The following is a 17,260-nucleotide window of genomic DNA, read 5'->3' on the forward strand; positions in this document are numbered from 1 at the left end:
GAACCTCGTTTAGTGTTTCAGTGTGACAGCTGTGCAGAAGTATTCAGACCCTTTACTGCAGTAAAAGTACTAATTCACACTTTGTAAACACTCCACTACAAGTAAAAGTTCTGCATTAAAACCAAGTATAATAAAGATGAGTAAAATGTTTGACTCGGACTGATGTTCCTGCTGCAGTAATGTTGCATGTTGACTCCTTCATATCCTGTTGGTTGGTTTATATTGATCAGCGCTTGATATTCTGTGAGATCATCAGATGTTCGTCTCTGTCCTGTGAGAACCTCGTATCTCTAAAGACAACAAACGAAGCATTTTTCATCTGATCCAAGAGGCTTTTTAAAGAGTTCATTTGAACAGTTCCTGTCACATTTTGTTCTCTGAGATATAACGGAGTAGAAAGTACAATATGTACCTCTGAGATGTAGTAAAACTTCTCCTGTTGTACCCCGTTACCATCATGTACCGAGGATTCTTCATCATCCTCTTCTATCGCTGTAAATCTCACGAAGCTCCTTCCTGTTTGATCAGACTGGAGGAGATCAGGACCAGAACGCACAGAATCCAGACTCGCATCTGTGTTTCTGACCCGTCCATCGCTGACGCATTGATTTTTGTCTGTTGCCAGGACAGCGTACGGTCCCACTAGTTTTCAACATGCAGTCGACCCGGTTCTGACGCTGGAGACGTTTGGTTTCTCTGGTTCAGTTATTTTTAGTTTCTTTTCAGAAATCATCAGTGTTTTTGTTTTGGAGACAAATATCTCAGAAAAACAGTGTGTTCTGGTACCCTGGACGGTGTGTTCAGGGGCTGGAAGTGTTTCCACGACGGTGTGTTCAGTAGGGTTGGGTACCGAAACCCGGTATGGTACCGGTTCCTATACGTCCGGTATCTACCGGACCGAAACGCAACTCAGATTTCGGTGCTTCCTTTCGGTGCCTGAGCCGATTGAAATACTTTTCTTACACTACTCTGATGACTCCGTGCTGGCAGCAGGACTCGGTCCTCCGCTCCTCACTCACAGTATTATTACAACCGCGCTTAGAAACAAACCCCTCCATCAATCTGACGAAGCTTCGGCCATGATTTATTAAACGAAAAACAAAAACGATCTGTCAAACGGCTGGCATGCTACTGACTCCATCGACATCCGGGTACTTAGCTCATAACAAGCACAACATCCGGCACGCGAAGCCGCCTTCTTCTTCTTCTTCTTCTTCTTCTTCTTCTTCTTCTTCTTTGAGGTGTAGTGGCGGTTGGCAAACGATGAATTGGCGCATTACCGCCACCAACTGGTAAAATAAATAGGTGTCGTATTTTGCCAGAGAAGGCAAATATGCTCATATTTCTGCAACATAATTGCTGAAGTTTGAAGCTGTAGTGTGTGTACAAAGTGTGTGTGTGTTTTGTATTTATTTAAGTAAACTGTTAACAGTTAACATATTGTTCATAGTTTGAAGCCAAGTGTTTTGTATTTATTTATATTTATAGTGTACTTTTAACAGTTAATATATTGTTCAATTTGAAGAGAAAAGTATCGGTTCAGGCACCGTTTAGGCACCGGTATCGTTTTAAAAGTATCGTTTTAGCACCGGTATCGGAAAAAACCCAAACGATCCCCAACCCTAGTGTTCAGGGGCTTTGTGTGTAAAACACCAACATTTAACTGTTTTCACTTCATAAATCAACACGATGGTTTGTTTGGTCCACTAACGTCTCGACATGTATCAGCAGGGTTCACGCGGGTCTTTTGACGTGACCTCTGACCTCTGAATCCCAGCTCTGCGTGATGGATAGCGCTGCTGCTCCTGGGGTTCCCGAGCAGCGGCTCTGCCCGAGGCCTCTGTGGCCTGAGATCAATGTCAGCGTGTGGAGGTGTTCAGACTAACGTCCGACAGGAGAAGCTGCAGCTCGGCTTCATTAACGCCACACCGGCGCTCTGCAGGAGGTTCACGGCCTCAGAGTCTCCAGCAGAGCCTGGACATGATGTCCCCCTGCTGGACATGATGTCCCCCTGCTGGGGAAGAACATTCAGATCAAACGTTTGATTCTCATCAAAGAGGACAAAGGAGGGAATCCAGACATATTGTGTCCTGAGGGGTTTTACTTTTCTTTCCTCTGGACTCTCCGTCTTCTTCCTCTCTGGGATGAATTATTCAGTCTCTTGCTCTCTCTCTCTCTCTCGCGCTCTCGCTCTCTCTCCCTCTCTGTCTCTCTCTCTCTCTCTCTCGCTCTCTCTCTCTCTCTCTCTCTCTCTCTCTCTCTCTCGCGCTCTCTCTCTGTCTCTCTGTCTCTCTGTCTCTCTGTCTCTCTCTCTCTCTCTCTCTCTCTCTGTCTCTCTCTCTCGCGCTCTCTCTCTCGCTCTCTCTCTCTCTCTCTCTGTCTCTCTCTCTCGCGCTCTCTCTCTCGCTCTCTCTGTCTCTCTCTCGCGCTCTCTCTCTGTCTCTCTCTCTCGCGCTCTCTCTCTCGCTCTCTCGCGCTCTCTCTCTGTCTCTCTCTCTCGCGCTCTCTCTCTCTCTCTCTCGCGCTCTCTCTGTCTCTCTCTCTCGCGCTCTCTCTCTGTCTCTCTCTGTCTCTCTCTCTCTCATTCTGCTTTTCCTCCGCTACAGTTTCAGTATCGACCTCCTTCACGCAGCATCTCTCCGTCTCCTCCTCCTCCTCTTCCTCCTTCTCTCCGTCGCCGCCTCGGCGCCTCTTCCTCTGCAGGTGGATGGAGGCTGGAAGCACCGGAGACACGAGCCATGCACGGGAGCCGCTGCCGGTAGGGCTCGGTTCGGTTCGGCTCGGCTCGGCTGTTGGAGCTTGTTCGTGTCTGTTGTTTCCTCCCGTGTTTCTTTATGTGGCGTGTTTGTGTGTGAGGGGATGCAGCGTGATGCCAGGTCTTTGTCTCCGCGCGCGCGCGTGTGTGTGTGTGTGTGTGTGTGTGTGTGTGTGTGTGTGTGTGTGTGTGTGTGTGAGGGCTGTTTGGCAAGTGAGCAGTTGTTGCTCGCTGCCTTTTGGATTTTAAATTGATTGATTGACAGGATTCAGTCTGCAGGGATCAGGTGATTCATGTCGCGTGAATCCTTTATAATATTCTCTATAATAATAATAATACATATAATAATAATAATAAGCGCGTGTGTGCTCTCCAGTGAGTTTATGCCACTTCGGTGGTGATCTCACCTCCCGTGTTGTGTCACTGTGATGTTCATCGTGTTTTTATAATCAGCGCGTGCGGCTCTTTTTGCGGGTTTTTACGCGCAATTCTTCCAAACGTCTCGTTGGATTTCTGCTCCCGATAGTCTGCAAAATAAAGGATGTAACTCTCTTTCTCTCTCCTCTCCTCTCCTCTCCTCTCTCTCTCTCTCTTTTCTCTCTCTCTCTCTCTCTCTCTCTCTTTTCTCTCTCGCTCTCCTCTCTCTCTCTCTCTTTTCTCTCTCTCTCCGCTCTCTCTCTCTCTCCCTCTCTCTCTCTCTCTCTCTCTCTCTCTCTCTCTCTCTCTCTCTCCCCCTCTCCTCTCTCTCTCTTCCAGTCACACCGCTGAGCAGCTCCCTTCGCTCCATCCTTAAATGACCCGCGGGGGTGTCTCCGGGATCCAGCGCCCCCCCGCCCCGGATCATGGCATGCTGCCCACACGGGTCCGGTCCAGGACCGTCGCTAGCGGCTCGGAGGAGCAGAAGAAGCAGACCTCCGGCGCTCCTCCCGGGGACTTACTGGACCAAGGCAGCGGGGGAGCGGATAAGGACGGCGCCCTGCTGCCGGTGGCCTCGGGCCGGGAGGACTTCAAGCGGGGCTCGCAGGGCATCGGCATCGGGCTGCTGGCCAAGACGCCCCTGAACTACACCCGGCCGGCCAAGAGGAATAACATCCGCAGGAGGAGGATCCAGAACCTGCTGTACGAGGCGCTGGAGAGGCCGAGAGGATGGGCGCTGCTCTACCACGCGTTCGTGTGAGTACATGCATCACTTTGTTCAGTAAAGAAACAGCTGATCGCTGCACGAGCCATTTCTAGTCCATTAACGGGGCTGATGTGGAATCCTGTTCGGCTGTAATCTAATATTGATGCGGAATGAATAGTTTCCTCCCGAATGTCACGAGGCTCATTGGTTATGCAGCTGGCTCAGCGCGCGCACAGCTCACCTGCTGAGAGGCAGCTTCACCAAAGTTACATCAGTGGAGCTCCAGCTGATGGAACGTGGTTCTGGTTCTGTAGCTCTGGTTTAGTGCAGAACTCAGCAGAATGTGGTTGAAATGTTGAAATGTGTTGTAGACAGTGATGTATAAAGTACCAAAAGCCATACTTGAGTAAAAGTAAAGATACCTTACTGGAAAACTACTCCAGTAAAAGTAAAAAGTCACCTCTTAGAATACTACTTGAGGAAAAGTCTTAAAGTATCTGATATTTATTGTACTTAAGTACAAAAGTAATTTTCTGACATTAAATGTACATCACAACCTGAACATTAAATGAACATCATAACCTGTTCATTAAAAAGCAAAAGGTCAGAATTGTGAGAATGATGAAGTTTATTCTTTTAAGTGCTGTGGCACCATGACCAAGGACATGGAGCTGTGTTGAACATAATTGGGTTGCTGTGATCCATCCAGGAGCAACAATGTTCAACATAACATATTGTACATAAGTATACTTTTGCATCTACTATGAACTTATCATCATAATTCTCCGTAAAGCAATATGACACGATGAAGGAGTTGTAACAGTGCGTTTATAAGTCTGCTCATTAGACTAGAGCAGGGATTCCCAAAGTGGGGTGCGCGCACCCCTGGGGGTGCGCGAGCTGCCTCTAGGGGGTGCGCGAGAGGAAAAGTGTAATGGCGGTCTGATGGTGTAATAATATTAAATATAAAAAGAAAATGTAATTTTAATTTAAAAACTGTCAGGTGGGACATCTGAAGCTATCAGTCGTAAAAGAGGAGAGGGACAGAGAGAGAGAGAGAGGAATCGGAGGCGAGGGGAACGGAGAGGTGCAGCACAGACACATCGGGAGCACATCGGCCCATCGCGGAGTCAAGGTGAAAAAGAGGAAACGAGAGTGAGCATCAGACTGGGAAAAAAAGATGAAATATGATGAAAAGTATCTGTGTCTGGGCTTCACTTGGATTGGCAACGCAGATTCCCCAAAGCCACAGTGCGTGGTGTGCAGTGAGGTTCTGGCTAACAGTCTGAAACCCTCTTATTTACGTCGCCACCTGAACACCAAGCATGCCAGTGCAAGTCAAAAGCCCCTTACATTGTTTATATCCAAATTGGAGGAGTTACAAAACAGCCAAAACAACTGCAGTCTCATTAATTTGTTGGGTCTATAAATGACGCACTACGGGCTTCATATCTGGTTATAGAATAGCGAGAAAGGGGCTACCGCACACAATCACTGAAGACGTGAGCTTGCCAGCTGCCAGAGAGATGGTGGAATGTATGATTGGAGAGAAAGAAGCAAAAAAGTTGGACATGATCCCGGTGTCCAACAACACTGTGTCGCTGCATCGATGCTTTGTCCGAAGACATCCTGGCTACATTAGTCGCTCATTAATTGTAAATTAAATGTGATAATCTGCCTCTGAGCCTGTGCGTGTGTCCTCGCATCCTGATTGCTCTTTAAAAGTGACGCCTTGTGTCACTGAAAGTTATTGAAACTTTGTTGCAGTGTTTCAGGGCGTTTTCACACCTTCAGTTCGTTTGCTTTGTTCTGATTCAGGGATTAATATGATACAATGTTGCAGTTTGTGTTCACACTGCAACATTTAACAGCGGACTAAATATTGTAAACAAATGCCACGCGCGAGCAAACTGTTCTCTCATTGGTCCGATTCGTATGCGGCTATGAAGGCGTAAAAGGCTCTGTTGCTTCTTTTTTTTTTTTTTATTAAGGGGGGGGGGGGGGGGTGCGCGAACCCGTTCGGGATGTAGAAGGGGGTGCGCGGCCTAAAAAGTTTGGGAACCGCTGGACTAGAGGATGTAGAGGACCAATGCATAATATTGTGTTCAGCAAAACAGATCCACTTGATGCATCAGGTCAGTGTTTAGAGAAAGGACGCCTGCCTTGTAAACTCCTGTGGGCTGATTTGAACACAAAGGTTTTGCTCAAGCTGAATCTGCAATTGGGCGACTGCTCCCATCATAACTCCATCTGATCATCCACAACATGACTCAGATATCAAAACATGATCAATGCTAAAGTAACAACCCAGTCATTACTGGAAACTGAAACATGTCCTGTTCATCTTCTAAAGAAGTTGGTTTTCAAAATTGCGAGAATTCCGTCTCTCTCTTCTTGGGCTGAAGACTCGTCCTGCGATGCTAAATAGCCTTTCACAGGCCGCTGAGGCAGGTAGAGGTGTGTTCAGCGTCACACACAGCTGGGAAGGATTTCACTAATGCTAATGCTAACGCTAACGCTGCGCTCTCTCTGCTCCTGTCAATCCTATGGTGTGGTGGTTAGCTACAGCTAACGTTAGCCAACTAGTGCTGCACAACTGTCAACACTTCCTCAGCTCACTAACTCGCTAGCGATCCACTGGTGTTGGTCTTCGTCACCACCGTGGTTTGTTGCGGGAGTAGCAGGTGCTTCCATTTCTGCTTCCATCATGAAATCAGTCATCGTAGAGTGGAATGCTACTCAGGTAGTCGCCCGCTAGCTTATAGCATGTAGCATCCTGGGCATCACTGTGAATCAAAACACTGCGGCTTTGAGAGCACGTGTTTCAATTGCGCATTAACGTGATGAACCAATGATTTAACTTGCTGCTCGGACCACTGATTCACAAACCTGCTTGCAGTCTGTGTTCCACCACAGTCCCCGACGCTGCTCTCAGGATTCATTTTGTTTCTGAAGATAGATTTGATTTTGTAGCGAGTAACGAAGGTTTCAGGGGAAATGTATCGGAGTGAAAGTATCAGTTTTATTTGCAGAATGTAGTGAAGTAAAAGTCAATAGAAATATAAGTAGTAAAGTAAAGTACAGATACCCAAAAAAACTACTTAAGTACAGTAACGAAGTATTTCTACTGTTTGTAGAGATGAATCATGTGCCTGTTATTTGTTATTATCTTTAGTAACCCTTTGAAAAATAATTCCCAGAGGCCAAAGAAACGTCTTCAACTTCTGAGATATCAAAGGAAGTAGTTTTCTGTCAATTGAGCTCAACTGTTATTTGCATTGTTGTTGTAAATTACTATATTTCTGTCCGTCATCGTATTTCGTGAAAAGAAACATGTTTACAAAGTGTTTCATTGTTAACTGAGTTTATTAATGGTGGTGAGATGTTAAAGATGCTCCTGTGGGTCAACGTGTCCGTGTGTCTGTTGGACTTGTTGGTAAGAAGCTGTTATCAGCTTCTTACAACTCAATCAAATCCTGCAGTTGGGGCCCTGCAGTGCTGCTTTCACTTTCCTGGGTTGTCAGTTTGGATGATGTTATTTAAATCCAGCGGACTCTTTGTTGGTTTCTCCAGTTATTGAGTGATGATCTGAAGTCCATCTGACTGTAATAAAGCAGCAGGTTCTCTCTTCCTCTGACGATGAGGATGTTGTGTCACGGAGCAGAAATGAATCGGTATCTCATAACTGCCGACCTTTTTCTTTTGCTCCTCCAGAGCTGGACACGTTTCAGCTGTGCTGTCTCACAGCGTTGTGTATTAATACCACAGCGCGGAGGAAACACCTTTCAGTTCGTTTGTTTTCATGTTGAAGCTGCAAACGGATCATCTGGAGATCAACACACATTTAGTGGCTTTCTTCTCCTTTCTGCTGTCGTTCCACTGAGCCTTAGAGGTGCAACTAAAACTCACGGCTCGGATCACAAAAAAAGAAAAAGGTTCAACATTTTAGTATTTTATAAACCGGCGAATAAAATGCATTTTTGAGAAACAAATGAGTGACCTCAACCACGAGAGGTCCTTAAGCATGCGGCGGTTTGGGAGGTTATCTGTGGACAGACGCACTCAATCACGCACAGACTCTTCAGATCGCATTATCTGCCGGCGGAGACGATAATAAGACACTTTCTCGTCCTGTTTTCTTATTAAAGAAACATACGGCAGCTGATATATTTACAAATATCAATATCTTTCTTTCCGGGTTAAACAGTTTAAAGTATTTCATCAGCTCAGGTGTTGGATCGTGATCATGAACTGTGTCACTTCTTTAGACTGACCTTGTGTTTTGGAGAGAGAGAGAGAGAGAGAGAGAGAGAGAGAGAGAGAGAGAGAGAGAGAGAGAGAGAGAGAGAGAGAGAGAGAGAGAGAGAGAGAGAGAGAGAGAGAGAGAGAGAGCTCGTCAGCAGTTCTTCTTCGCTGGTGAACCTTGGCCTCGAGCCTGACAGGTGGACTTAGTTCCCAGAATGCACGGCTGTTTGATGCCCCTCCCCTCACTTCTGCAGAATGTTGATCTTTGCAGCAAGCAGCAGCTGGAAGATAAGAAGCTGTCAGTGATGGTGATGTTCACGGATTAGATGGTGGAGGACGTTCTCCAGCGCTTCATTGGATTAAAGTCACACACACACGAGTGTGTTGTTGCTCCTCAGACCGGTGAAACATTGTGCAGCAGGCTTTAAACACATGTTGGATCAGAGGTTGTGTGTATTTCATGGTTGCACATACAGTGCTCTGCTTTGGTGTTTTTCTATATTGTTTCATTACAACCACAGACTGTATATAAGAAGTGGACACAGTCATCGTGAAGTCTCTCGTTGGTTTGTGGACTGATGTTTTGAAGCCTCGACTTCGGCGATTTTGCCGTCGCCATCTTGGATTACAGCCGTCGCCATGTTGTATTTTTTGCAACAGGAAGTGACCATATTAGGACTGAGGAGGAGCGACGTAGAGACCCGTATGCGTCTCTGGTAGAGACCTGTCAATCACCGTGTAGCCAGAGGAGTCGCCCCCTGGTGGACACTAGAGAGAATGCAGCTTTAACACATTTAACACTCTTCATAACGGAGGTTGTCTCCTGATTACAACCTGTAATTAAGATGGATTTTATTTGGATTTGATGTATTGGACCTACACTTAAAGCATGTAGGAGACCCTCAGATGTGTTTTCTTATTTTTTCTGGATGCAATATATTTCTCTCTGGCCTCTCTTCTATGACGCACAGCTCTTAAAGAGACACACACACAGTTATCTTTGGCTTCTTTGCTGCCTCTGTGATTAATGTCCTCCTGTCTGCTCCATTATTACATTGTGTGATAACGGGTTTAATGAGCTCCAGTAGATCATGTGACGCTTAGATTGCTCACAGGTTGACTTTAATTAACTAATTATGCGTCTTCTGGAGATAATTTGGAGCAACAGAGCTAATTTAGTTGCTTCAAGCGGGGGTTCATCTCACTTTCTTTCACTTCTATTCCTGTAGGTCCATTACATACAAGTTTAAACTCCAGGTTGTACTTCAGCTAACAAAGACACTGTACCTCCCCCTTAATTCTGGTTTATTACAAGTTATATTTGCACTTGTGTCATGATCAGTCAGGATGGCATTGAACTCATCACGTTTCTATCTGTGGACCTGATAAAGACGGACATTCACTGTAGAAAAGAATCCTGTGTTCTCCACTGTGAAGTCAATTCTAACACGATCACCTCGGTAAATGATATCCAGCTCTAGAAAGTGAGGTCTGCGTGTCTATCAATTATTATTTAAAAGGTGTAAATGTTTGTTTTCTGTCACTTAAAAGTAAAACACATCTGCTGGTTGATTAGCGTCTGCTTGGTAACGAGGCCGGAGTCCAGAGCAATAAATAAATATAATGTTCTGGGTCTGTAGGGGTTAAGCTGATCTTTTAAAGTGATGCAGAGTGTAACACGACAGTTACAATGTGCGGTCACACCGTGTGGAAAACCACGTTTCATTATCTTGAAAGCTTTTTGAGGAGAGACGGACTCTGCTGGGACTTCAGCACCACGGACAGAGACACGGCACCACGGACAGAGACACGGCACCACGGACAGAGACACGGCACCACGGACAGAGACACGACAGCACGGACAGAGACACGACAGCACGGACAGAGACACGGCACCACGGACAGAGACACAGCACCACGGACAGAGACACGACAGCACGGACAGAGACACGGCACCACGGACAGAGACACGACAGCACGGACAGAGACACGGCACCACGGACAGAGACACGACAGCACGGACAGAGACACGACAGCACGGACAGAGACACGACAGCACGGACAGAGACACGACAGCACGGACAGAGACACAGCACCACGGACAGAGACACGGCACCACGGACAGAGACACGACAGCACGGACAGAGACACGACAGCACGGACAGAGACACGACAGCACGGACAGAGACACGACAGCACGGACAGAGACACGGCACCGCGGACAGAGACACGACAGCACGGACAGAGACACGGCACCACGGACAGAGACACGACACCACGGACAGAGACACGACAGCACGGACAGAGACACGACACCACGGACAGAGACACGGCACCACGGACAGAGACACAGCACCGCGGACAGAGACACGACAGCACGGACAGAGACACGGCACCACGGACAGAGACACGGCACCACGGACAGAGACACGGCACCACGGACAGAGACACGGCACCACGGACAGAGACACGGCACCACGGACAGAGACACGGCAGCACGGACAGAGACACGACACCACGGACAGAGACACGGCACCACGGACAGAGACACAGCACCGCGGACAGAGACACGACAGCACGGACAGAGACACGGCACCGCGGACAGAGACACGACACCACGGACAGAGACACGACAGCACGGACAGAGACACGACAGCACGGACAGAGACACAGCACCGCGGACAGAGACACGACACCACGGACAGAGACACTGCACCACGGACAGAGACACGACAGCACGGACAGAGACACGACAGCACGGACAGAGACACGACAGCACGGACAGAGACACGGCACCACGGACAGAGACACGACAGCACGGACAGAGACACGACAGCACGGACAGAGACACGGCACCGCGGACAGAGACACGACAGCACGGACAGAGACACGACAGCACGGACAGAGACACGACAGCACGGACAGAGACACGACAGCACGGACAGAGACACGGCAGCACGGACAGAGACACGGCACCACGGACAGAGACACGACAGCACGGACAGAGACACGACAGCACGGACAGAGACACGACAGCACGGACAGAGACACGACAGCACGGACAGAGACACGACAGCACGGACAGAGACACGGCACCACGGACAGAGACACGACACCACGGACAGAGACACGACACCACGGACAGAGACACGACACCGCGGACAGAGACACGACAGCACGGACAGAGACACGGCACCGCGGACAGAGACACGACACCGCGGACAGAGACACGACAGCACGGACAGAGACACGGCACCGCGGACAGATAGTGGCTGATTGAAGAAGACCGTAGTTTGGTAAAATAACTTCTGTTCTAGTTCTACTAGTTCTGTTACGGAAGTAAAGAAGTTAAGTGACAAATGCTTCAAAGTTGACTTTTCCTGTGACGCGGTGAACCAACGACTGTCTCCTGGAGGACAGATCGCTGTTTGTCTTCATACTTCCTGGCTTCACTCTGAATAACCGTTGAAGAAAGACTCAGTCTGATCAGAGTCTGTTCACCGTCATGTCCTCGATGTCACACTCAAGTCCAAACACCAGACGTCGGTGGAAGCAGCTTCTCTGCTGGAGCTGCTCCATCAGAGGCTGTTCATGTCGACCCGGTGGGTTCAGGTCCTAATGGACTCTGTGGTTGTGGTCGCTGAGTCCTTGATGTCGGCTCACGGAGAGAAGAACAAACAGCAGACAGAAGTAGAGAACGAGTCTCTGTAACGCTGCTATAACTTGCTCAACGATGTTTTAAATAATCAAGTGGTCGAACAGTTGACTCATAAAATCACTATTCACACGTCTGAGGATGAAACAAAGGACGATGTCCTTCACTGGGCATGAAACCCTGGAGAGGAGGTGAGGTGACTTTGTGCTGCACACCCAATCAAAGCTAGTGCAGAAATAAAGCATAGAATAATGTAGCAGGAGGGGATTAAAGGTGGACTACTCTCCTAATAATCTGAATATATAGTAAAACATCTTGTGCAGGAATAACCAGAAGGCCGTTTCCACCAGTGAAACGTACTGCGTGTATCTGCCGCGTGATTCAGACCAGAGCACGGATCAGATTTCAGCCGTCGTGTCGACGATGATCCTCTGTTGGCGTCATGCTTCTACAATGGTGAACGCACCCTGTTGTCTTTCTCACGAGCTCCATCACCAGAAACACCAGAGACAGAAATTCACTCGTCCTGCCGTCGTCAGTATTTGTACATTCCTCCCTCTGCCTCCCTCCGTCCTCTCCTCCACCCCCTGCTTGGTTCTTCTTCCTCCCTCTCTTCCTCCCCGGATCCAGATGACTGTAACGTTGGCGGCGCCCAGAGGCTCCAACCTCCAGCCTCCAGCCTCCAACCTCCAGCCTCCAACCTCCAGCCTCCAACCTCTAGCCTCTAGCCTCCAGCCTCCAACCTCCAGCCTCCAACCTCCAGCCTCCAGCCTCCAGCCTCCAATCTCCAGCCTCCAACCTCCAGCCTCCAACCTCCAGCCTCCAACCTCCAGCCTCCAACCTCCAACCTCTAGCCTCCAACCTCCAACCTCCAGCCTCCAGCCTCCAGCCTCCAACCTCCAGCCTCCAACCTCCAACCTCTAGCCTCCAGCCTCCAACCTCCAGCCTCCAGCCTCCAGCCTCCAACCTCCAGCCGCCAACCTCCAACCTCTAGCCTCGAGCCTCCAACCTCCAGCCTCCAGCCTCCAGCCTCCAACCTCCAGCCTCTAACCTCTAATCTCCAGCCTCCAACCTCCAACCTCCATCCTCCAGCCTCCCCCGAGGCCGTTTGCCCGTTTGGCCTCGGCCTTCCGGAGAACGACGCCGTCATCTTTTGATTGACGTCGGGTTGTGTGTAATCTTCAGGTGTGAGTCAGAGAGCTGGAATGAAGAGTTGCACACTCGTGATTTAAAACGTGTGAAGCTGTTATTTCATTCAGAGGGTTGAAGCACCAGACTGGAATTCTGTGCCGGCAGAAATTCAAACGTTTTGCACATTTCTGACGTGTAATTTCGACACAGTGAGGAAGTGAATGGATGTGAATCTAAAGGCAAAGGTTTTGTATGCTTTTGGGGATTTGATATTTTGAAATCTTGCACTCGTTGAAGGCGCCATGTTGAACCTTTTTCTGATAAACATGTTTTTCACACAGGAGAACACGTATCCTCCCTTGTTGTTTAAACCCAAACTGCAGTCTTCTCCTCAACTTAACTGAACCAGAATAGAAAAACAAGCTGTTTGTTTTCAGTGGTACTTCTGTAAACCACTGGAGCTGGTGAGCTAACCACTAGCATGCTAGCTAGCTGGGGACATGATAGTGCTAACTAGCTGCAAGCTAGCTGGCTTTCAAACTGCCAGTTAGGAAAATATTCCTTATCATCAGACTGTGTCCCCTCACAGATCAGGACAGTTGGTCAAAGGTGCACAATGTCCCGTCACTGGTCCTGAAAGATGAGCACAGATTTACTTAAATATATTAAACTGTGGTGACTAACAGTGACTTTAAAGTCCTTAAATTGCTCCCCACAAAGTGCAGGTAGACGCTGTTAGTGAGCGATTTGATAAGTTTGATTTAAGTGGAGCCTCAAAGTGACACGTTGAACAGATAAGTGCAGGTATCTCCTGCTTCAGGGTGGTTTGGTGGAGCTGCACAGCTGCAGTTTAACATCTGGCTAACGGTGATTCTCGCTCGTTCGTCTCGGAGGATGTTTACGGCTCGAAGGACGGATGCTGGGAATCCCAGTAATAAGTGATGACTCGGCACCTCGGGGACGACGAAGCATCGCTCACAGTTTTATTGTTATGAGTTTTAAGAGCGATAATCAACACGGGACCAGAGGACGGATGATGGAGGACGAGGGCAAACACAGCTCGACAAATCATTCCATTGTTATCAGAGAAAGGATTGTGTTTGGAGACCAAACGGTCTGAACGAGCCACCTGAACGGTTTAACAGGAACGACTCCTTTTCATTACGAGAAGCACAACATCTTAAAGGAACAGCCCCAATAAAAGCTCTGAGGATCGGCTGCAGCTGCAGCAGCGCTTTGAATCGGGACTCGTCGTTAAACTGCTTGAGTGTAATCGTTAGCGTCCGAGTTGTTAAATCACATACGTAACATTGTGTTCTGTGATTTAACGTGATGACATTGTGGCCTTAATTCATTTTATTGATGTTGTAACAGTGATAGTATTAAAGGCAGTACAAGTACGAGATTCATTAGTGGCAGCAGCAGTAATAGTCGTAGTAGTACTAACATTCCAGTAGGAGTACTAACATTTCAGTAGTAGTACTAACATTTAAGTAGGAGTACTTACATTCCAGTAGTAGTACTAACATTCCAGTAGTAGTACTGACATTCCAGTAGTAGTACTGACATTCCAGTAGTAGTACTAACATTCCAGTAGTAGTACTAACATTTCAGTAGTAGTACTAACATTTCAGTAGGAGTACTAACATTCCAGTCATAGTACTAACATTTCAGTAGTAGTACTAACATTCCAGTAGGAGTACTAACATTCCAGTAGGAGTACTAACATTCCAGTCGGAGTACTAACATTTCAGTAGGAGTACTAACATTCCAGTAGGAGTACTAACATTTCAGTAGGAGTACTAACATTCCAGTAGTAGTACTAACATTCCAGTAGGAGTACTAACATTCCAGTAGGAGTACTAACATTCCAGTCGGAGTACTAACATTTCAGTAGGAGTACTAACATTCCAGTAGGAGTACTAACATTCCAGTAGGAGTACTAACATTCCAGTAGTCGTACTAACATTCCAGTAGTCGTACTGACATTCCAGTAGTAGTACTGACATTCCAGTAGTAGTACTGACATTCCAGTCGTAGTACTAACATTTCAGTAGGAGTACTAACATTTCAGTAGGAGTACTAACATTTCAGTAGGAGTACTAACATTTCAGTAGGAGTACTAACATTCCAGTAGTAGTACTGACATTCCAGTAGTAGTACTGACATTCCAGTAGTAGTACTAACATTTCAGTAGTAGTACTAACATTTCAGTAGGAGTACTAACATTCCAGTCGGAGTACTAACATTTCAGTAGGAGTACTAACATTCCAGTAGGAGTACTAACATTCCAGTAGGAGTACTAACATTCCAGTAGGAGTACTAACATTCCAGTAGGAGTACTAACATTCCAGTCATAGTACTAACATTCCAGTCATAGTACTAACATTTCAGTAGTAGTACTAACATTCCAGTAGGAGTACTAACATTCCAGTAGGAGTACTAACATTTCAGTCGGAGTACTAACATTTCAGTAGGAGTACTAACATTCCAGTAGGAGTACTAACATTCCAGTCGGAGTACTAACATTCCAGTAGGAGTACTAACATTCCAGTCATAGTACTAACATTCCAGTAGTAGTACTAACATTCCAGTAGGAGTACTAACATTCCAGTCGGAGTACTAACATTTCAGTAGGAGTACTAACATTCCAGTCGTCGTACTAACATTCCAGTCGGAGTACTAACATTCCAGTCGGAGTACTAACATTCCAGTCGGAGTACTAACATTCCAGTAGGAGTACTAACATTCCAGTCATAGTACTAACATTCCAGTAGTAGTACTAACATTCCAGTAGGAGTACTAACATTCCAGTCGGAGTACTAACATTCCAGTCGGAGTACTAACATTCCAGTAGGAGTACTAACATTCCAGTCATAGTACTAACATTCCAGTAGTAGTACTAACATTCCAGTAGGAGTACTAACATTCCAGTCGGAGTACTAACATTTCAGTCGGAGTACTAACATTCCAGTAGGAGTACTAACATTCCAGTAGGAGTACTAACATTCCAGTAGGAGTACTGATTCTGTTATTCTTGTAGGATTTCTCTGGCAAACATATTCTTACCTTCACTGATGGGTTGATTTGATCCGACACACACACACACACACACACACACACACACACACACACACACACACACACACACACACACACACACACACACACACACAGACAGGGATCGATGGTGCAGGAGGAGCAGTCAGACCCTGAGGAGGATGATCTTACCGGGAGGAGAAAGGAGATCTGGCCTCTGTGAAGGGAAACCCCCCCCCCCCCCCTCTCCAATCCCACAATCCCTTTCTCCTCCGCCGGCGCTGAACACCAAACCCCAGCCACGTCTCTGACCCTGTGTGTGTGTGTGTGTTACACGCTCTTAAGTCTGTAATTTCAGTCCCGTCTGAATCTGCCCTGTCAGCGATTCTCTGCTGCTTCCTGTAAGATGACGGGAAACAAGCGTCCGGCCCGACGTCTCTCTCGCTGCTTGTGAATTGCTGCATGATTGTGTTTGTGAAATCTGTTTGCACTTGAAAGCAGCAGCTTTCATTCCACATCGAGGCTTCACCCAAACGGTGTGAAATAACAAGTGGAGATTAAAGTGCTGCACAACTGACAGTCATGAATCAGACTGAGCGGTGATTGATCCCACAGTGTGGAGAGACTGGACTCATTCTTTAGATTCATGTTGATGTCTGTTGTTGTTTATTTGGTCTCGTTGAGTTTGGAAGTTTATTCTTCATCTTTGGGTTTGTGCAACAAAACAAGTTCATTTGTTCTGTAGATTTCCATGTGGTGGTTTTTTACTCACAAACCTTTTTTGCCATAAATACATATTTTATTGCCTCCAGCAATCCCACTCAGGTTTCTTTTTATGTGCAAATTGTAAATGTGCATAAAACACATCTGTGGAAACACTCACTGATGAAGACCTGCTGCTGAGACGGATGTCTTTGAGTGTCACAGACTTTGTGTTCTGCCTTCTGGTGACTTTTACAGAATTAAAAGCTGCTTCGTGATGAGTTCACTGCACCAGTGTTTTTATGTTCAATCTCTTGCATTCATACATTCATTTAGAGCGTTTCTTTTCATCTCAGATCCACTGATCTGCGTTCTGAAACACATTATTTCTAACAGCTGGGTCGAGCGAGGCCCAGTTGTGGGTGTTGAGTCCAGCGGTGTCGTCTACTAATGCAGCAACATCTGGTGCAGCTGTGCTGCTGGCTGGTGGAAACAGTCGGGCTTGTTACTCGCTGTACAGTTCCATGGAAGAAATACAGGAGAGGTGGGAGGAAACGGGAGAGGCGATGAAAGGCGAGAGTCTTCTGGGAAAACATAACTGATAACTGTG

The 17,260-nt window shown here is 47.2% G+C and overlaps 1 protein-coding gene across 1 annotated transcript in view; it reads left to right on the top strand.

Annotated features, from left to right (window-relative positions):
- Positions 1-3,548: 3,548 nt before the first annotated feature.
- The window catches only part of kcnq3 (potassium voltage-gated channel, KQT-like subfamily, member 3), a gene marked incomplete at both ends in the record, with an annotated part of 65,719 nt that continues 52,007 nt past the window's right edge, over positions 3,549-17,260 (top strand). The window contains one exon of the mRNA XM_079285801.1: positions 3,549-3,928. Coding sequence (XP_079141927.1) covers positions 3,549-3,928 — 380 coding nt within the window. The remainder of the gene's footprint in view (positions 3,929-17,260) is intronic.

The sequence above is a fragment of the Melanostigma gelatinosum genome (genome assembly GCF_949748355.1).
Source record: "Melanostigma gelatinosum genome assembly, chromosome: 15".
Lineage (NCBI taxonomy): Eukaryota > Metazoa > Chordata > Actinopteri > Perciformes > Zoarcidae > Melanostigma > Melanostigma gelatinosum.